The sequence below is a fragment of the Anomaloglossus baeobatrachus genome, chromosome 2 (assembly GCF_048569485.1).
Source record: "Anomaloglossus baeobatrachus isolate aAnoBae1 chromosome 2, aAnoBae1.hap1, whole genome shotgun sequence".
NCBI classification, from domain to species: domain Eukaryota; kingdom Metazoa; phylum Chordata; class Amphibia; order Anura; family Aromobatidae; genus Anomaloglossus; species Anomaloglossus baeobatrachus.
The window spans coordinates 9382353-9404751 of NC_134354.1; the positions used below are offsets into that span (position 1 = coordinate 9382353).

Sequence of the window (22399 nt, forward strand, 5' to 3'; positions counted from 1 at the left end):
CCATCCCTGTACAGGCAGCTCGCCCCGCTCCCGCTTCATCCCTGTACAGGCAGCTCGCCCCGCTCCCGCTCCATCCCTGTACAGGCAGCTCGCCCTGCTCCTGCTCCATCCCTGTACAGGCAGCTCGCCCTGCTCCCGCTCCATCCCTGTACAGGCAGCTCGCCCCGCTCCACTCCTGTACATGCAGCTCGCCCCGCTCCTGCTCCATCCCTGTACAGGCAGCTCGCCCCACTCCTGCTCCATCCCTGTACAGGCAGCTCGCCCTGCTCCCGCTCCATCCCTGTACAGGCAGCTCGCCCCACTCCCGCTTTATCCCTGTACAGGCAGCTCGCCCTGCTCCTGCTCCATCCCTGTACAGGCGGCTCGCCCCACTCCCGCTCCATCCCTGTACAGGCAGCTCGCCCCACTCCCGCTTTATCCCTGTACAGGCAGCTCGCCCTGCTCCTGCTCCATCCCTGTACAGGCAGCTCGCCCCACTCCTGCTTTATCCCTGTACAGGCAGCTCGCCCTGCTCCTGCTCCATCCCTGTACAGGCGGCTCGCCCTGCTCCTGCTCCATCCCTGTACAGGCAGCTCGCCCCGCTCCCGCTCCATACCTGTGCAGGCGGCTCGCCCCGCTCCCGCTCCATCCCTGTACAGGCAGCTCGCCCCACTCCCGCACCACTCCTCCATCCCTGTACAGGCAGCTCGCCCCGCTCCATCCATGTACAGGCAGCTCGCCCCGCTCGCCCACATCGCGCTCCACGCATCATTGGCCCCATTGCTTGTGGGGAGTTAAATCTTCTCTGTTCTCGGGATACGTTACATGTTTGTAGTCAGAGAAGAGAAGAGGGTAATGGAGAGCCCCCACGTCATAGTGCCAGCTCCTCATATCACCAGCCTTCGGATATCAGGCAAAGCCCCCCTCAGCCCCAGTGATACCCACTGCACCCTTCACCCTATAGGACGTTCAGCACAAACTCCACTCCATTCTGTCTTCAGGAGTCCGTCTGCGTCTCAATGTCAGGATATGGGTTCATGAGCAACCTCTGAAAGCGGAGATCTTGGCTTCTGTACCCCAGACAAATGGCTGATCTCAGCCTCCTTAAGGACAGGATTGTCACTAAGCTCCAATGCTTAAGACCCTTATACACATCAGGAACGGCGGACCTCCTAATGTGTAAGGGGGTTTCATGACTCCTCCAACACTTGATGTAAGGGGCGAGAAGGGTCGGACAGTTTACATTCAAGTTCCTGATACTTTTATTCTCCCTTTAGAAAAGTTCTAGGGGTGTAGGACGGAGGAGTCTGGAGGAGGGGGTGCCGGAGGAGTCTGGAGGAAGGGGACGGAGGAGTCTGGAGGAAGGGGACCGGAGAAGGAGGAGTCTGAAGGAGGGGGGCCAGAGGAGTCTGGAGGAGGGGGGCCAGAGGAGTATGGAGGAGGGGGACAGAGGAGTCTGGAGGAGGGGGGCCGGAGGAGTCTGGAGGAGGGGGGCTGGAGGAGTCTCGAGGAGGGGGCCCAGAGAAGTCTGGAGGAGGGGGACAGAAGAGTCTGCAGGAGGGGGGCCGGAGGAGGAGGAGTCTGGAGGAGGGGGCCCAGAGGAGTCTGGAGGAGAGGGGCCGGAGGAGTCTGGAGGATGGGGGCCCAAGGAGTCTGGAGGAGGGGGGAGGACGGAGGAGTCTGGAAGAGGGGGGACTGGAGGAGTCTGGAGGAGGGGGGCTGGAGGAGGAGTCTGGAGGAGGGGACCGGAGGAGTCTGGAGGAGGGGGGCCGGAGGAGTCTGGAGGAGGAGGATGGAGGAGTCTAGAGGAGAAGAACAGAGGAGTCTGGAGGGGGGGACCGGAGGAGTCTGGAGGGGGGGGCCAAGGAGTCTGGAGGAGGGGGGCAGGAGGAGTCTGGAGGAGGGGGGCCGGAACAGTCTGGAGGAGGGGGGCTGGAGGAGGGAGCTGGAGGAGTTTGGAGGAGGGGGAACAAAGAACTCTGAAGTAGGAGGACAGAGGAGTCTGGAGGAGGACAGAGGAGTCTGGAGGAGGACAGAGAAGTCTGGAGGAGGACAGAGAAGTCTGGAAGAGAGGGGCGGAAGAGTCTGGAGGAGGAGGACAGAAGAGTCTGGAGGAGGAGGACAGAAGAGTCTGGAGGAGGACAAGGACAGAGGAGTGTGGAAGAGAGGTACATAGAAGTCTGGAGGAGGGGGACGGAGGAGGAAGACAGAGAAGTCTGGAGGAGGAGAAGAACAAAGGAGTTTGGAGGAGGAGAAGAACAGAGGAGTCTGGAGGAGGAGGACAGAGGAGTGTGGAAGAGAAGAGAGGGACATAGAAGTCTGGAGGAGGGGGACAGAGAAGTCTGGAGGAGAAGGACATAGAAGTCTGGAGGAGGGGGACAGAGGAGTCTGGAGGAGGAGGAGAACAGGAGTCTGGAGGAGGAGGAGGACAGAGTGTTTTGAAGAGGACAAGGACAGAGGAGACTAGAGAACAGGGACAGAGGAGTCTGGAAGGGATCGAGGGTTCCTGTGTTTTGGCGCCTTTGGTCCTCTGACACTGGGTTCTTACCGCAGACACTGGTTTTTGGAAGACTTTCCCTCTAGTAGAATGATAACATGGGGTCGGTTCCTGACCCTCTGCCCACTCGTGCATGTGACCGGTTGGGCGATTTCCCTCCAGAGATGAGATTACTGGACTGTGGGTTTCATGGTGGCCATTGTCAGGTCTTCGTACTCCTGCTTTGGGCTGACCTTTTCGTCCCCTTTGTGACATCTTGGTTGTCGCTCAGGTCCCCGGTCATTATCACTAGTGCTGACCACTGCCCTGCTTGGTGCAGAATTAGTTCTATGAAGGCAGAGAGCAGCGGGGTCGGGCAAATATGATGTTCTCTGCTCTGTGGCCCCTCTGTGTCCCTGTATTATATGTCATGATCGGCCTTTTCTCCATTTACATGTCCACCGTGACTGCTGCTCATCTTTCTGTCCTCGCCCGGCCTCAGGCCCTGGTTTTATGTGATGTTTTCCAGCCAGTCTCCAGATGCTTTACAAGCTGAAGACATCCAAGGTGTTTGAGAAGCAGAAGACGGGGGAAGGGAAGCAGACGGCGGAAATAGTGGAAGACGACCCCTTTGCCATCCAGATGATGTCTTGGTGCCCGGAAAGTAGAATCTTGTGTGTTGCGGGAGTGTCGGCGTACGTCATCATCTACAGATTCAGCAAACACGAGGTGGTAACGGAGATAGCGGTAAGTGTTGAGAAGAGTCCCACAGATGCCGCCACCTTATGAGCCTTGTGCGTCATGTGAGCCCCGCCCATGAGGTGCAGTTTTTACCTAATATAGAATGTGCGGATCTGGCTCCATGTTATGAGCCCCGTGCTTAGTGGGAGCCTCACCCACGAGGAGCAGTTTTACCTAATATAAGATGTGCAAATCTGACTCCATGTTATGAGCCTAATGCTTAGTGTAAGCCCCACCTACAAGGAGCAGTTTTTACCTGTTATAAGATGTGCATATCTGGCTCCATATTATGAGCCTCATGTTTAATGTGAGCCCTGCCCATGAGGAATAGTTTTTTCCCTAATATAATATGTGCGGATCTAGCTCCACGTTTTGAGCCTCATTCTTAGGGAGAGCCCTGCTCCCCACACAAGGAGCAGTTTGGACCTTAGATAAGATGTGCGGATCTGGCTCTATGTTATGAGCCGTGTGCTTAGTGTGAGCCCCGCACCCCACAAGGAGCAGTTTTTGCCTTAGATATTATGTGTGAATCTGGCTCCATGTTATGAAACGTGTGCTTAGTGTGAGCTCCGCCCACGAAAAGCACTTTTTTTTTCTAACCTAATATAAGATGTGCCAATCTGACTCCTTGTTATGAGCCTCATGCTTAGTGTGAGCCCCGCCCATGAGGAGCAGGGTTTTTTTTTGTTTGTTTATTTTTTTGTTTTTTTTTAACCTAATATAAAATGTGCGGATCTGGCTCCACATTTCATGCCTTGTACTTAGTGTGAGCCCCATCCATGAGGAGCAGGGTTTGTTTTTTTTAAACCTAATATAAAATGTGCGTATCTGGCGCCACAGTTCATGCCTTGTACTTAGTGTGAGCCCCGCCCATGAGGAGCAAGTTTGTTTTATTTATAACCTAATATAAAATGTGCGCATCTGGCTCCACATTTCGTACCTTGTACTTAGTGTGAGCCCCGCCCACGAGGAGCAGTTTTTACCTAATATAAGATGTGCGTATTTAGCTCCACATTTTACTCTTATCTGATTCATCCTTTTGTTTCCTGTAAGTCCCTAGAAGTTCGGCTGCCGTACGAGGTGGAGGACATCATGACCCCCGACCCGGACAGCATCCCGCCGTTTCCTGAACCCACGAGTCAGCCCCTGTCGTCCAAGAGCAGGAACCTGGCAGGTAGCGCCAACACTGTGATAACTGAGGGGCCCCTGAAGGACAACATACCATGTCTGAGGTAAGGAGCCTTCACCGGATCCGTCTGCCTAACCTTAGGCTACAATCAGAAAGGCTTTTCATAAGAAGTCATCTTCACCTTCCTATAAAATGGGTTGTCCAGGATAAGACCAATATGGCAGCCTTACTAAGTCACACGTTGTATGGAGCAGAATCCTTACGAGGAAGGTGAAGGCTGTGCTATGGCTCTTTGTAATAGGGGAGGAACATACAAAAGTGCAAAAAAGTAACATGGCCTGGCCGTGAAATGGTTAAAAAAGACATTCTCCTAATCCTGGATAGCCACTTTAAGTTGTGCCTTTTGTTTTTGCTGCCTGGCTTTACTGCTGTAACTGTAAAGAACCCTTTTTTGTGTTACCTCATTTTTACACGTAAGGATTAACCCCAGGCCCTGTCGGCAGTGCTTTGTACCGGCCTGTAGCAGCTGCTGCCTGGCATTGAGCGCCGCTCCTTAGTTTTCTAGTCCTCGGTTGTACACGAGCTCAGATTGGCGCAGATTACCGAATGTTGATGCTTTGTGTCTTACTCTGAGATTACGCTGGCAGCGATTTCACATGGAGTGCGAGGATCTGATATCCGGAGATTACAGTCATTAGCCGAGCGTGCACGAGGAGGCGGCACAGAGTGGCCTAATCAGTGCTCGCACCGGCAGTGAGCGAGCCTCCAAAGCTGCAATTTAAGAGCAATTACAGCATTATCCAGCGCGCCGTGCGCACAAAAGACGCCGGCCGCCATAATTAGCCGCACTTAGCTTCCCTCACTTTGTTGAAACAACAACTCATTTCCTGTTATTTTAGGTTAGAATAAGATTTTCTATGTTTATTTACTGTAGAAAATCTGTTTGTTCACTGAATATTCCAGGGGGTGGAATTAATGTCCTGATTGCGAGCGACACAGGCCGGGCATGCACTGCATCCGCCGCGAGCGGATCAACCGGTTAGCAGACATCCTGCTTACACAGGGGCAGGTTTGTCACAGTGTGTCAGGAACAGGGTAGTATATTATCACGCATGGACTTGGGCAAGGTGCGGTGCATGGCGAGATGCACAACAAACAAGGGGTACACTGGGGACACTTAAGCAAAGGTGGGCCCTAGCTCTAGGGAGAGGGATGATAGGACACCTCCTACATTCACCTGCAGCTGCACTCTACTCTCCTAGCCAGTCCCTATACAGGTTTCTCACCTGTCGCCGAGCAGGATACCTGAAACAAAAGGAAGCCCTGTGATAACCCTGGCTAGTGAGCTGGCTGGTGAGCATCGCTAGTCCTCCGCTGTATTAATACAGCATGAAGGCAAGGTACAACAGACAGGGGAAACGAAGAAGGATAAGCCCAGCTTCACGGCTGCAGTCAGACACCAAGACTGCAGCCTACACTGCTTCAGACAGACAGGGCTACAGCAGCTCCTTCCACCTCCCGGCCTAGCTACAGAATGAATCAGATTAACCGGCGCCCTCTACTGGGAGATGTGATATATCGGAAGGGAGTGGTCACCACTGGAAGCAACAGAGGAGAGGAGTAATCAGAAGCTGCTGGTAAGGAAAACTGACATTAACCCTTGATTCACCAAAAGAAGGGAAAATACATTTAATCTGAGGAGTCTCAGATGTCAGTGTGAGACTTTGGCCCAGATCCTTTCACAAGTGTCTAAATGCAGAGAGACGGCCGTGACGGTACCCCCCCTCCTTTATTGAGGGGTCTCAAGATTCATCCAGAAAACACCTGGATAATATGATCCAACCCACCAGTGTTCACACCTAATGTGAACTGACCTTCATGGGTACCAGGAACGCACAATGATAACAATGGTAATGACGTAGACTCAGGACACACAACACATCTCCTGAGCAATGATTTGTGAACAACGTTGTGGGCATATAGCAGTGGGGGTAGCCATAGGGTTAACCATGTCCGCAACACGATACGGAACAAGGAACCTTGAGCCCAGAACCCCTGATGCACATCTCCACTTGATGTTTCTTGTGGACACCTACACGTAGTCATTCACACTCAGGTCCGGACCTGCACATTTATGTTGGAAATTGGTAACCTTCTAGAAGGGACAGAAAACAGAGGAATCACCACTAGGCTGTACAACCTTACGCTCAGAAATCCCAACTACCCCCCTCCGACCACCTCTCCAGGGGGGACACCAAGGCCTGGTGTTAACCTGAGGAGTGGATGGTTAACACCGCTTCTCTCCAAACTAGCTTTAGAGATCTCGGTAGGAAAAATGGGTGTTGCGGAGGAAATATTCACACCCAGACGGTCATCCTCCACATGGCTGGGGGGAACGGTTTTTCAGATGGCATAACCCGCTGGGCAATACGCGGCAAAACCGACTTCATAACCTTACACTCAGGAGTAGGACCGGTGGGAAAACTGGGTCTGCGGCGTCTCTCCTCCTTGCCGCAGAAAATCCTTAACCAGAGTAGAGGAGAAAAACCTGGGGGAGTTGGCTTTTTAGATGGAGTTACGGTTTGGGGTTTAGACGGACAAACCTCAATGTAATGACCCTTGTGATCACAATAAAAACAGGCTCCCATCCTATGGTGAGCTGCAGGTGACCTATAATGAGAGGAGGCACCCCGCACCAGCAGACATTGGCCATTCTGTACCAGTGGAACCTCCTCCCGTGGAAGTATTACAGAGAACCGGGTCATTGTTGGTCTTTCCCTGAGGCTTTGGTCTACCCTAATAGCGAGGCACATGGCGGCCTCCAGTGACTTTGGAGCAGCATACTGAACCAGAGAATCCCTCGGCCCATCAGACAAACCCTGAAACAAGTGACTCCTGAGAGCCGGATCCTTCCATTGGGTGTCTGTGGCCCATCTCCGCTACTCAGAGCAGCGCTCATCAACCGGCCGCGCCCCTTGCTGCTGAAGACTACGCAGGTTACATTCTGCAAGGGAGACGCCATGAGGATCACCATAGAGAAGGGTCAAAGCCGCAAAAAACTCGTCCATTGACCACATAGCCAGAGAATCGGTTGGTAGGGAGAAGGCCCAGGACTGGGGATCTCCCCGCGACAGGGAGACTACTATCCCCACTCGCTGTTCCTCACTCCCTAAGGAACAAGGGCGAAGACTGAAATATAATTTACAGGCCTCTCGAAGCACCACAAATGAGCCAAGACCTGCAGACCCACGATGTGCTGCAGTTATTGCACCACCTGAGATCGCATCTCCACCAACTCTTCTTACAGAGTCTGCATCAGGTGGGCCAACACGGCATCCTGAGCCATAAGGGCTCAGCAGAAATGCTGGTTATGGCACAATCACACACGGATTTGGGGCGTGAGGCGAGACCCACATCAAAAAGAGGTTCACCGGGGACACTTAAACAGTGGTGGGCCCTGGTGCTAGAGAGAGGGATGATGGGATGCCTCCTGCACTCAGCTGCACCCTGCACTCCTACCCAGTTCCTATACAGGTTCCTCGCCTGTCGCCGAACAGGATACCTGAAATCCTAGGAAGCCCTGCAATAACCCTGGCTAGTGAGCTGACAGGTGAGAATCCCTAGTCACACTACAACAATATGAAGGGAAGTTACAACAGACAGGGGAAACAATAAAAGGATAAAGCCCAACGTCACGGCTGCAGTCAGACACCAAGACTGCAGCCTACTTTGCTTCACTGCAACAAGGTCTTCAGCAGCTCCTTCCACCTCAAGGTCTAGCTACAGAATGAATCAGAATAACTCGAGCCCTCTACTGGGAGATGAGACCATATATAGGGGGAAGGGAGTGCTCACCAACCTGAAGGACCTGAGGCCGGGAGTCATAAGCTGCTGGAAAGCAAAACTGATATTAACCCTAGAAACACCAAAGGAAAGGAAAATATGTATAATCTGAGGAGTCTCACGTGGCAGAGAGAAACTCTAGCCCAGATCCTGTCACAAGTCTCTAAATGCAGAGCGACGTTCATGACATATATAGATAGCTATGGATACGGACAGACACATACAGTTAGGACCAAAAGTGTTGACACCTTTTGAAATTCTCCCAAAAATGTATTGCCCTTACACTTGTTTTCTCAAACACGGATTATTTCCTTTGTGTGTATTGGAACAACAGAAAACATACAGAGGGAAAGAAACTGGACATCATTTCACATAAAACCCCAGAAATGGACTGGAGCATGTGATGCTCGTTCATAGTCAACTGTGGCAAGTAACAGATGTGGGCAATATGAAAATCACATCTGAAACCTGATAAAATGGGAGAAGTTGCCTCCATCTTTGCACTGTGTCTGTGTGTGCCGCACTAATCTAGGAGAACAGAAAGAGGAGAGAAGTGTCTAAAAGCCGCTTTACGCTAGCGATCTCGTTAGCGATGTGACATGCCCAGATCGTTGCTACAATTTGCTGAGATCGCTCATAGGTCGTTTTGTAGCGGTCACACGTACCTATCTCACAAACGACGCTACATCGTTCAGCGATATATTATTTGACCAAGTCGTTTGTGTGGACACAGTCACACAGCAATCCTCCCAACGATTCCGGCAACGACAGAGGCGTATAATTGTCCATAGCATACACCCTGGCGTGACACCAATCAGAGCGGAGGAGGTGTGGAGCATTGCTCGTAACGACACGGCCGCGCCACTGATGACAGACGCACTAACGCATTATGCCTGCAATATGTCTGCTGCGTTCGAAACGACGAACAAACTTTTGAAAATGAACGACGTGTCAACAATCAACGATTTTCGCTATTTTTACGATCATTCAGAGTCGCTCGTAGGTGTCACACGCAACGCAGTCGCTAACGACGACAGAAGTGCGTCACGAAAACCGTGACCTCAACGACATCTCGTCAGAGAAATCGTAGCGTGTAACGGGGCCTTAAGGACTGGAGAACCAAACTTGTTGAAAATGTCAACAATCTCAAATGACAAGTGCATCTCCAGAGATCTTGATGTTCCTTTCTCCCCGGTGCATAACACAATGAAGAAATTTATAACTCATGGCGTTGTAGCTAATTTCCTTGGACGTGGACAGTAGAGAACAGTTGACGAAAGGTTGTAACACAGGATAGTCCAGGTGGTGGATAAGCCCCAATCAGGTCCAGAGAAATTCCAGCTTTCCTGCAGCTCAGCGACATCAGAGTCAGTGCGAACTAGCCGTCTACATCTGAATGACGTGAAATACTATGGAGGGGACCCAGGAGAACCCCACTGCTGATACAGAGACAAAAAAACACTATGGAGGAGACCCAAGAGGACCCCACTGCTGACACAGAGACAGTAAAACACTATGGAGGAGACCCAGGAGGACCCCACTGCTGACACAGAGACAGAAAAACACTATGGAGGAGATCCAGGAAGACCCCACTGCTGACACAGAGACAGAAAAACACTATGGAGGAGAGCCAGGAGGACTCCACTGCTGATACAGAGACAGAAAAAAGCCAAAATGTCAGTGAGGAACCAGAATCCTTCTGGAAAGCATCTTGTGGACGGATGAGACTAAGGGGTACTTTACACGCTGCAACATCGTTAGCATCGGCTAGCAATGTCGAGCGCGATAGCCCCCGCCCCCGTCGCACATGCGATATGTGTTGATTGCTGCCGTAGTGAACATTATCGCTATGGCAGCTCCACACGCACATACCTGCTCGGCGACGTCGCTGTGCCCGCCGAAAAAAATCCCTCCTTCAAGGGGGATGTGCGTTCGGTGTCACAGCGACGTCACTAATCGGCCGGCCAATAGAAGTGGAAGGGCGGAGATGAGCGGGACATAACATCCTGCCCACCTTCTCCCTTCCGCATTGCCGTCGAGACGCAGGTAAGGAGATGTTTGTCGCTCCTGCGGGTTTACACACAGCGATGTGTGCTGCTGCAGGAACGACAAACATCATCGTACCTGCGGTCGACCCGACATTATGGAAATGAACGACGTTACACAGATCAGCGAGATTGTACGCTTCTGTGCTCGTTCATTGGTCCATCTAGGATTTACACGTTGCGATGTCACTACCGGCGCCGGATGTGCGTCACTAATGACGATATAGCGGTAGCGATGTCGCAACGTGTAAAGTACCCCTTAGATAGAGTTTTTTTGGTAAAGCACATCATTCTACTATTTACCAAAATCAGAATGAGGCCTACAAAGAAAAGAACACAGCACCTACAGTCACACATGGGGGAGGGCAGAGATGTCTTGGGGTTGTTTTGCTGCCTCTGACACTGGGGACCTTGACTGTGTGCAAGACATCAGGAAATCTGAAGATACCAGAGAGTCATGGGTCAGAATGTAGAGCCCAGAGTCAGAAAGCCGGGTATAGTCCTACGTCAGGGGTGTCCAGCAGGACAATGACCCCAAACAGTTCAAGAAGCCCCAGACATGGATGGAAACAAAGCGCTGGAGAGATCTGAAGAGGCCGCAATGAGTCCGGATTTAAATCCTATTGACACCTGTGGAGAGATCTGAAGATTTTGAGAAGAGAAGAAAAGAGGAGAGGAGAAGAAGAGGAGAGGAGAAGATGCCTTCAGATATGAGAGACCTGGAGACGTTTATACAGAAGAGTCTGAGACTCCAGGTGAGAGGAGGAAGCAGCTGTGGACGGGGACAGGAGGTGACTGATGGAAGGGATTTATTCCAGAGGGTAAAGGGGGAGCAGCCGAATATAAAGAGGACGGGACAACAATTGTGTCTGGACAATTTTTGGAGTTTTGTGTGAAATTTTGTCCAATTAAATTTATGAAAAATTCAATAAAAATAATATGAAATGAAACAAAGGAAATAATCCTGCGTATAACAAAACGTGTGACTGTAACAATCTGCAGAAATGCTTCATTTTCCAGAACAAATTCTAGGGTGGCATCACTTTTGCACATGCTTAAATATAATGCTAAGCAGCCCCCCCCCCCCACCATGGAAGATAGGAGTGTAGAAGCACAAAGTTTTGTGGACATGTGTAACATTTATTCGGTGCTGAAGCTTTATTAACCCCTTCCAGACCGGGTGATTTTTTTATTTTTTTTTTCCTTTTTTATTTTTTCCTCCTTTTTTTCCCGAAGATGATAATTTTTTTGTATCTTTCCTCATCGCGGTTCAAGGACTTGTTCCTTTGAGGGATCCGGGTGGCGGATGGTTTTCTGGGTGTTGAGCTGACGATTTGCCCTCATCATTTTTAGATGCGGACGTCGTATATTATCGCTTTTTGTGGCACTTTTTGGCGCGGTGACTAAAAAACAGCAATTCTAGTATTTTTCATTTGTTTTCTCTTTACGGCGTTTACCATAAAGATTCATTCATTTTACATTTTGATGCTTTTTCGGATGCACCCACACAAAATGTGATTTTTTTTTAACTTTTTTTTTGTTTTTTTAACCTTATTTTCAGTCTCTATAGGGGTCTCAAATCTGCAATCATTCAATAGACCTCAAAGCTGCTTTAGCACCCTGGGGTGGGTGATGGGAACCAGTACGCCCCCAGTGCATGTCAGCATCAGCAATCAGTCTATTTAAATGAGATTGATGTCGACATTTAAATGGTTAAACAGCAGCGATCACAGCAAGATCCGGTCTCTGCTGTTACAGGAAGGTGCTGAGCTCCTGAGCCTGCTCCATACATGCGGACCCGATGTAGGACGTATAAGAGGACCCCTTTAATTTCTTATACTTACCATAATGACTACAGTGAAGGGTCGTAGCGGACTCTGATGAAGTGTTCTCCCCCCAGTGTGAAGACCCGGCCCGTGCGGATGCCGCCCGGATACCAGACAGAGCTCGTAGTCCAGCTTGTATGGACGGACGGAGAACCTCCGCAGCAGATCACCAGCCTGGCGGTCAGCTCTGCCTATGGCCTGTGAGTATAGACAGGTTGTTAATAAAGGTGGCACCAAATTATGGGTGGTCTCTATCTGAAGATCAGGGTGGGCACCATCTGAATTTGTCTGGAATTGCCTGATCCTTTTTTGCCCCTGGACAATTAGCAGTTATTATGGAGCTATACAGACATACGTATACACATATAAATATACACACATATGTACAGAAGCGGAAATAAGTAATGAATGTCACCAATTTTCTAACTAAATATATTTCCAAAGGGGCTATTGACTTGAATTTCTCACCAGACATCGATAACAACCCATCTAATCCACATAGGCAAAGAAATCAAACCATAGATGTCCATAAATTATGTGTAATAATGAGAAATGACATAGAAAAAAGTATTAAACACAAAAAAAAGAGATGCAAAAAGCCACAGAAAGTCCTCACACCCACTAAAATCTATCAGTAACTAGAAAGCAATCCTGACACTAAGTGAAAAATAATATCAGCTGATTCAACTGATGGCCAATAAAAAGGAGTCTCGTTATCAAGGTGCCAAACAAGAAACATCTCATAATGGGTAAAACCAGTGAGCTGTTTCATGACCATCATAATTTTATTGTCGAAAAACATACTGATGGCATTGTTTACAGAAGGATTTCTAAACTACTGACGATTCCAGTGAGCTCTGTTAATCCACAATCTGGAAGTAGAAACAACATCATTGCATCATAAACCGGTCACAATAAGGTGCTCCCTGCAAGATTTCAGACAGAAGAGTCAAAAACATTATCAGAAGAGTTGTCCAAGAGCCAAAAACAATCTGTGGAGAGCTACAGAAACACCTGGAATCAGCAGGTACAAATTTTTTCATAGAAAAGAATAAGTAATGCACTCCCCTTCCATGGCCGGTATGCACACTCCTGTATGCATACTCCTGTATGCACGATCCTGTATGCACGCTCACCATGCAGGACTCCATTGCTTAACAAAAATCAGGTTCAAGAGGTTTTAAAGTTTACTCAACGACATTTAGACAAACTTGTGAAATATTGGGAGAATTTAGTCTGGTGAGATAAGACCAAAACTAAACTCTTTAGAGGCCATAATACACCATGTTTGGAGGCCGAAAAGCAAATCACCCCAAAAACACCAACAACAGTGAAGTGTGGAGGTGGGGACATCATGGTGTGCGGCTGTTGTTCAGCAGATGGCACTGGAAAGCTTCAAATAAGTGAGGAAAGGTTGAATGGACAAATGTACGGAGACATTCCAGATAAAAATCTGCTGCAATCTACCAGGATGATGAAGATTAAACGAGGGAGGACATGTCAGCAGACAATGATCCCAAACACACAGCCAAGGAGACGCTCTACTGGATTCAGAGAGAGAAAATTAATCTGCTAGAATGGCGGAGTCGGTGAGGTGTGTGTGTGTGTGTGTGTGTGTGTGTGTGTGTGTGCATGTGTGTGGACGAATAGGCCAAAATTCACCTGAGCAATGCAGGCGACTAGTGTCTCCATACAGGATGTGAGGAGTGTGTGTGTGGACGAATAGGCCAAAATCCACCTGAGCAATGCAGGCGACTAGTGTCTCCATACAGGATGTGAGGAGTGTGTGCGGAAGAATGGGCCAAAATCCCCCTCAGCAATGCAGGCGACTAGTGTCTCCATACAGGAGGTGAGGAGTGTGTGCGGAAGAATGGGCCAAAATCCACCTGAGCAATGCAGGTGACTAGTGTCTCCATACAGGACGTGAGGAGTGTGTGCGGAAGAATGGGCCAAAATCCACCTGAGCAATGCAGGTGACTAGTGTCTCCATACAGGATGTGAGGAGTGTGTGTGTGAAGGAATGGGCCAAAATCCACCTGAGCATTGCAGGCGACTAGTGTCTCCATACAGGATGTGAGGAGTGTGTGAGCGCGGAAGAATGGACCACAATGCACCAGAGCAATGCAGGTGCTGAGTGTCTCCATACAGGACGTGAGGAGTGTGTGCGGAAGAATGGGCCAAAATCCACCTGAGCAACGCAGGTGACTAGTGTCTCCATACAGGATGTGAGGAGTGTGTGTACGGACGAATGGGCCAAAATCCACCTGAGCAATGCAGGTGACTAGTGTCTCCATACAGGATGTGAGGAGTGTGTGCGGAAGAATGGGCCAAAATCCACCTGAGCAATGCAGGTAACCAGTGTCTCCATACAGGATGTGAGGAGTGTGTGCGGAAGAATAGGCCAAAATCCACCTGAGCAATGCAGGTGACTAGTGTCTCCATACAGGATGTGAGGAGTGTGTGTGGAAGAATGGACCAAAATCCACCTGAGCAATGCAGGTGCTGAGTGTCTCCATACAGGACGTGAGGAGTGTGTGCGGAAGAATGGGCCAAAATCCACCTGAGCAACGCAGGTGACTAGTGTCTCCATACAGGATGTGAGGAGTGTATGCGGAAGAATGGGCCAAAATCCACCTGAGCAATGCAGGCGACTAGTGTCTCCATACAGGATGTGAGGAGTGTATGTGCGGAAGAATGGACCAAAATCCACCTGAGCAATGCAGGGGACTAGTGTCTCCATACAGGATGTGAGGAGTGTGTGCGGAAGAATGGGCCAAAATCCACCTGAGCAATGCAGGCGACTAGTGTCTCCATACAGGATGTGAGGAGTGTGTGTACGGAAGAATGGGCCAAAATCCTCCTGAGCAATGCAGGTGACTAGTGTCTCCATACAGGATGTGAGGAGTGTGTGCAGTTGAATGGGCCAAAATCCACCTGAGCAATGCAGGCGACTAGTGTCTCCATACAGGATGTGAGGAGTGTGTGCAGAAGAATGGGCCAAAATCCACCTGAGCAATGCAGGTGACTAATGTCTCCATACAGGATGTGAGGAGTGTGTGCGGAAGAATGGACCAAAATCCACCTGAGCAATGCAGGCGACTAGTGTCTCCATACAGGATGTGAGGAGTGTGTGCGGAAGAATGGGCCAAAATCCACCTGAGCAATGCAGATGACTAGTGTCTCCATACAGTATTTGAGGAGTGTGTGTGCGGAAGAATGGGCCAAAATCCACCTGAGCAATGCAGGTGACTAGTGTCTCCATACAGGATGTGAGGAGTGTGTGTGCGGAAGAATGGGACAAAATCCACCTGAGCAATGCAGGCGACTAGTGTCTCCATACAGGATGTGAGGAGTGTGTGCGGAAGAATGGACCATAATCCACCTGAGCAATGCAGGTGACTAGTGTCTCCATACAGGATGTGAGGAGTGTGCGGACGAATGGACCAAAATCCACCTGAGCAACGTAGGTGACTAGTGTCTCCATACGGGATGTGAGGAGTGTGTGCAGAAGAATGGGCCAAAATCCACCTGAGCAATGCAGGCGACTAGTGTCTCCATACTGGATGTGAGGAGTGTGTGCAGAAGAATGGGCCAAAATCCACCTGAGCAATGCAGGCGACTAGTGTCTCCATACAGGATGTGAGGAGTGTGTGCGGACGAATAGGCCAAAATCCACCTGAGCAATGCAGGCGACTAGTGTCTCCATACAGGATGTGAGGAGTGTGTGTGGAAGAATGGGCCAAAATCCCACTCAGCAATGCAGGCGACTAGTGTCTCCATACAGGACGTGAGGCGTGTGTGCGGAAGAATGGACCAAAATCCACCTGAGCAATGCAGGTGACTAGTGTCTCCATACAGGATGTGAGGAGTGTGTGTGTGGAGGAATGGACCAAAATCCACCTGAGCAATGCAGGCGACTAGTGTCTCCATACAGGATGTGAGGAGTGTGTGAGCGCGGAAGAATGGACCACAATGCACCAGAGCAATGCAGGTGCTGAGTGTCTCCATACAGGACGTGAGGAGTGTGTGCGGAAGAATGGGCCAAAATCCACCTGAGCAACGCAGGTGACTAGTGTCTCCATACAGGATGTGAGGAGTGTGTGTACGGAAGAATGGGCCAAAATCCACCTGAGCAATGCAGGTGACTAGTGTCTCCATACAGGATGTGAGGAGTGTGTGCGGAAGAATGGGCCAAAATCCACTTGAGCAATGCAGGTGACCAGTGTCTCCATACAGGATGTGAGGAGTGTGTGCGGAAGAATAGGCCAAAATCCACCTGAGCAATGCAGGTGACTAGTGTCTCCATACAGGATGTGAGGAGTGTGTGCGGAAGAATGGGCCAAAATCCACCTGAGCAATGCAGGTGACTAGTGTCTCTATACAGGATGTGAGGAGTGTGTGTGGAAGAAAGGACCAAAATCCACCTGAGCAATGCAGGTGACTAGTGTCTCTATACAGGATGTGAGGAGTGTGTGCGGAAGAATGGGCCAAAATACCACCTGAGCAATGCAGGCGACTAGTGTCTCCATACAGGACGTGAGGAATGTGTGCGGAAGAATGGCCAAAATCCACCTGAGCAATGCAGGTGCTGAGTGTCTCCATACAGGACGTGAGGAGTGTGTGCGGAAGAATGGGCCAAAATCCACCTGAGCAACGCAGGTGACTAGTGTCTCCATACAGGATGTGAGGAGTGTGTGCGGAAGAATGGCCCAAAATCCACCTGAGCAATGCAGGCGACTAGTGTCTCCATACAGGATGTGAGGAGTGTGTACGGAAGAATGGGCCAAAATCCACCTGAGCAATGCAGGTGACTAGTGTCTCCATACAGGATGTGAGGAGTGTGTGCGGAAGAATGGGCCAAAATCCACCTGAGCAATGCAGGTGACCAGTGTCTCCATACAGGATGTGAGGAGTGTGTGCGGAAGAATAGGCCAAAATCCACCTGAGCAATGCAGGTGACTAGTGTCTCCATACAGGATGTGAGGAGTGTGTGCAGAAGAATGGGCCAAAATCCACCTGAGCAATGCAGGCGACTAGTGTCTCCATACAGGATGTGAGGAGTGTGTGCAGAAGAATGGGCCAAAATCCACCTGAGCAATGCAGGTGACTAATGTCTCCATACAGGATGTGAGGAGTGTGTGCGGAATAATGGACCAAAATCCACCTGAGCAATGCAGGCGACTAGTGTCTCCATACAGTATGTGAGGAGTGTGTGTGCGGAAGAATGGGCCAAAATCCACCTGAGCAATGCAGGTGACTAGTGTCTCCATACAGGATGTGAGGAGTGTGCGGAAGAATGGACCAAAATCCACCTGAGCAACGTAGGTGACTAGTGTCTCCATACGGGATGTGAGGAGTGTGTGCAGAAGAATGGGCCAAAATCCACCTGAGCAATGCAGGCGACTAGTGTCTCCATACTGGATGTGAGGAGTGTGTGCAGAAGAATGGGCCAAAATCCACCTGAGCAATGCGGGCGACTAATGTCTCCATACAGGATGTGAGGAGTGTGTGCGGACGAATGGGCCAAAATCCACCTGAGCAATGCAGGAGACTAGTGTCTCCATACAGGATGTGAAGAGTGTGTGCGGAAGAATGGGCCAAAATCCACCTGAGCAATGCAGGCGACTAGTGTCTCCATACAGGATGGGAGGAGTGTGTGTGTGGACGAATAGGCCAAAATACACCTGAGCAATGCAGGTGACTAGTGTCTCCATACAGGATGTGAGGAGTGTGTGCGGAAGAATGGGGCAAAATCCACCTGAGCAATGCAGGCGACTAGTGTCTCCATACAGGATGTGAGGAGTGTGTGTGGAAGAATGGGGCAAAATACACCTGAGCATCGTAGGCGACTAGTGTCTCCATACAGGATGTGAGGAGTGTGTGCGGAAGAATGGACCAAAATCCACCTGAGCAATGCAGGCGACTAGTGTCTCCATACAGGATGTGAGGAGTGTGTGCGGAAGAATGGGCCAAAATCCACCTGAGCAATGCGGGCGACAAGTGTCTCCATACAGGATGTGAGGAGTGTGTGCGGAAGAATGGGCCAAAATCCCCCTGAACAATGCAGGCGACTAGTGTCTCCATACAGGATGTGAGGAGTGTGTGCAGAAGAATGGGCCAAAATCCACCTGAGCAATGCAGGCGACTAGTGTCTCCATACAGGATGTGAGGAGTGTGTGCAGAAGAATGGGCCAAAATCCACCTGAGCAATGCAGGCGACTAGTGTCTCCATACAGGATGTGAGGAGTGTGTGCGGACGAATGGGCCAAAATCCACCTGAGCAATGCAGGTGACTAGTGTCTCCATACAGGATGTGAGGAGTGTGTGTGTGGACGAATGGGCCAAAATCCACCTGAGCAATGCAGACGACTATTGTCTCCATACAGGATGTGAGGAGTGTGTGTGGAAGAATAAGCCAAAATCCCCCTGAGCAATGCAGGCGACTAGTGTCTCCATACAGGATTTAAGGAGTGTGTGTGCGGAAGAATGGGCCAAAATCCACGTGAGCAATGCAGATGACTAGTGTCTCCATAGAGGATGTGAGGAGTGTGTGCAGAAGAATGGGCCAAAATCCACCTGAACAATGCAGGCGACTAGTGTCTCCATACAGGATGTGAGGAGTGTGTGTGGAAGAATGGACCAAAATCCACCTGAGCAATGCAGGCGACTATTGTCTTCATACAAGATGTGAGGAGTGTGTGCGGAAGAATGGACCAAAATCCACCTGAGCAATGCGGGCGACTAGTGTCTCCATACAGGATGTGAGGAGTGTGTGCGGAAGAATGGGCCAAAATCCACCTGAGCAATGCAGGTGACTAATGTCTCCATACAGGATGTGAGGACTGTGTGCGGAAGAATGGGCCAAAATCCACCTGAGCAATGCAGGCGACTAGTGTCTCCATACAGGATGTGAGGACTGTGTGCGGAAGAATGGGCCAAAATCCACCTGAGCAATGCAGGCGACTAGTGTCTCCATACAGGATGTGAGGACTGTGTGCGGAAGAATGGGCCAAAATCCACCTGAGCAATGCAGGCGACTAGTGTCTCCATACAGGATGTGAGGAGTGTGTGCGGAAGAATGGGGCAAAATCCACCTGAGCAATGCAGGCGACTAGTGTCTCCATACAGGATGTGAGGAGTGTGTGTGGAAGAATGGGGCAAAATACACCTGAGCATCGTAGGCGACTAGTGTCTCCATACAGGATGTGAGGAGTGTGTGCGGAAGAATGGGCCAAAATCCACCTGAGCAATGCAGGCGACTAGTGTCTCCATACAGGATGTGAGGACTGTGTGCGGAAGAATGGGCCAAAATCCACCTGAGCAATGCAGGCGACTAGTGTCTCCATACAGGATGTGAGGACTGTGTGCGGAAGAATGGGCCAAAATCCACCTGAGCAATGCAGGCGACTAGTGTCTCCATACAGGATGTGAGGAGTGTGTGCGGAAGAATGGGGCAAAATCCACCTGAGCAATGCAGGCGACTAGTGTCTCCATACAGGATGTGAGGAGTGTGTGTGGAAGAATGGGGCAAAATACACCTGAGCGTCGTAGGCGACTAGTGTCTCCATACAGGATGTGAGGAGTGTGTGCGGAAGAATGGACCAAAATCCACCTGAGCAATGCAGGCGACTAGTGTCTCCATACAGGATGTGAGGAGTGTGTGCGGAAGAATGGGCCAAAATCCACCTGAGCAATGCAGGCGACAAGTGTCTCCATACAGGATGTGAGGAGTGTGTGCGGAAGAATGGGCCAAAATCCCCCTGAACAATGCAGGCGACTAGTGTCTCCATACAGGATGTGAGGAGTGTGTGCAGAAGAATGGGCCAAAATCCACCTGAGCAATGCAGGCGACTAGTGTCTCCATACAGGATGTGAGGAGTGTGTGCAGAAGAATGGGCCAAAATCCACCTGAGCAATGCAGGCGACTAGTGTCTCCATACAGGATGTGAGGAGTGTGTGCGGACGAATGGGCCAAAATCCACCTGAGCAATGCAGGTGACTAGTGTCTCCATACAGGATGTGAGGAGTGTGTGTGTGGACGAATGGGCCAAAATCCACCTGAGCAATGCAGACGACTATTGTCTCCATACAGGATGTGAGGAGTGTGTGTGGAAGAATGGGCCAAAATCCCCCTGAGCAATGCAGGCGACTAGTGTCTCCATACAGGATTTAAGGAGTGTGTGTGCGGAAGAATGGGCCAAAATCCACGTGAGCAATGCAGGTGACTAGTGTCTCCATAGAGGATGTGAGGAGTGTGTGCAGAAGAATGGGCCAAAATCCACCTGAACAATGCAGGCGACTAGTGTCTCCATACAGGATGTGAGGAGTGTGTGTGGAAGAATGGACCAAAATCCACCTGAGCAATGCAGGCGACTATTGTCTTCATACAAGATGTGAGGAGTGTGTGTGGAAGAATGGGCCAAAATCCACCTGAGCAATGCAGGTGACTAATGTCTCCATACAGGATGTGAGGAGTGTGTGTGGAAGAATGGGCCAAAATCCACCTGAGCAATGCAGGTGACTAGTGTCTCCATACAGGATGTGAGGACTGTGTGCGGAAGAATGGGCCAAAATCCACCTGAGCAATGCAGGCGACTAGTGTCTCCATACAGGATGTGAGGACTGTGTGCGGAAGAATGGGCCAAAATCCACCTGAGCAATGCAGGCGACTAGTGTCTCCATACAGGATGTGAGGACTGTGTGCGGAAGAATGGGCCAAAATCCACCTGAGCAATGCAGGCGACTAGTGTCTCCATACAGGATGTGAGGACTGTGTGCGGAAGAATGGGCCAAAATCCACCTGAGCAATGCAGGCGACTAGTGTCTCCATACAGGATGTGAGGAGTGTGTGCGGAAGAATGGACCAAAATCCACCTGAGCAATGCAGGAGACTAGTGTCTCCATACAGGATGTGAGGAGTGTGTGCGGAAGAATGGGCCAAAATCCACCTGAGCAATGCAGGCGACTATTGTCTTCATACAAGATGTGAGGAGTGTGTGCGGAAGAATGGACCAAAATCCACCTGAGCAATGCGGGCGACTAGTGTCTCCATACAGGATGTGAGGAGTGTGTGCGGAAGAATGGGCCAAAATCTACCTGAGCAATGCAGGTGACTAGTGTCTCCATACAGGATGTGAGGACTGTGTGCGGAAGAATGGGCCAAAATCCACCTGAGCAATGCAGGCGACTAGTGTCTCCATACAGGATGTGAGGAGTGTGTGCAGAAGAATGGGCCAAAATCCCCCTGAACAATGCAGGCGACTAGTGTCTCCATACAGGATGTGAGGAGTGTGTGCAGAAGAATGGGCCAAAATCCACCTGAGCAATGCAGGCGACTAGTGTCTCCATACAGGATGTGAGGAGTGTGTGCGGAAGAATGGGGCAAAATCCACCTGAGCAATGCAGGCGACTAGTGTCTCCATACAGGATGTGAGGAGTGTGTGTGGAAGAATGGGGCAAAATACACCTGAGCGTCGTAGGCGACTAGTGTCTCCATACAGGATGTGAGGAGTGTGTGCGGAAGAATGGACCAAAATCCACCTGAGCAATGCAGGCGACTAGTGTCTCCATACAGGATGTGAGGAGTGTGTGCGGAAGAATGGGCCAAAATCCACCTGAGCAATGCGGGCGACAAGTGTCTCCATACAGGATGTGAGGAGTGTGTGCAGAAGAATGGGCCAAAATCCCCCTGAACAATGCAGGCGACTAGTGTCTCCATACAGGATGTGAGGAGTGTGTGCAGAAGAATGGGCCAAAATCCACCTGAGGAATGCAGGCCACTAGTGTCTCCATACAGGATGTGAGGAGTGTGTGCAGAAGAATGGGCCAAAATCCACCTGAGCAATGCAGGCGACTAGTGTCTCCATACAGGATGTGAGGAGTGTGTGCGGACGAATGGGCCAAAATCCACCTGAGCAATGCAGGTGACTAGTGTCTCCATACAGGATGTGAGGAGTGTGTGTGTGGACGAATGGGCCAAAATCCACCTGAGCAATACAGGCGACTAGTGTCTCCATACAGGATGTGAGGACTGTGTGCGGAAGAATGGGCCAAAATCCACCTGAGCAATGCAGGCGACTAGTGTCTCCATACAGGATGTGAGGAGTGTGTGCGGAAGAATGGGCCAAAATCCACCTGAGCAATGCAGGCGACTATTGTCTTCATACAAGATGTGAGGAGTGTGTGCGGAAGAATGGACCAAAATCCACCTGAGCAATGCGGGCGACTAGTGTCTCCATACAGTATGTGAGGAGTGTGTGCGGAAGAATGGGCCAAAATCCACCTGAGCAATGCAGGTGACTAGTGTCTCCATACAGGATGTGAGGAGTGTGTGCGGAAGAATGGGCCAAAATCCACCTGA

At 50.4% G+C, this 22399-nt stretch overlaps 1 protein-coding gene across 9 annotated transcripts in view; it reads left to right on the forward strand.

Annotated features, from left to right (window-relative positions):
- Positions 1–22399, forward strand: part of STXBP5L (syntaxin binding protein 5L) — a 419668-nt gene that overhangs the window by 253263 nt on the left and 144006 nt on the right. For all 9 annotated transcript variants that reach the window (XM_075334850.1, XM_075334854.1, XM_075334852.1 and 6 more), the window contains 3 exons: positions 2985–3202; positions 4250–4428; positions 12114–12239. In XM_075334850.1, coding sequence (XP_075190965.1) covers positions 2985–3202; positions 4250–4428; positions 12114–12239 — 523 coding nt within the window. The remainder of the gene's footprint in view (positions 1–2984; positions 3203–4249; positions 4429–12113; positions 12240–22399) is intronic.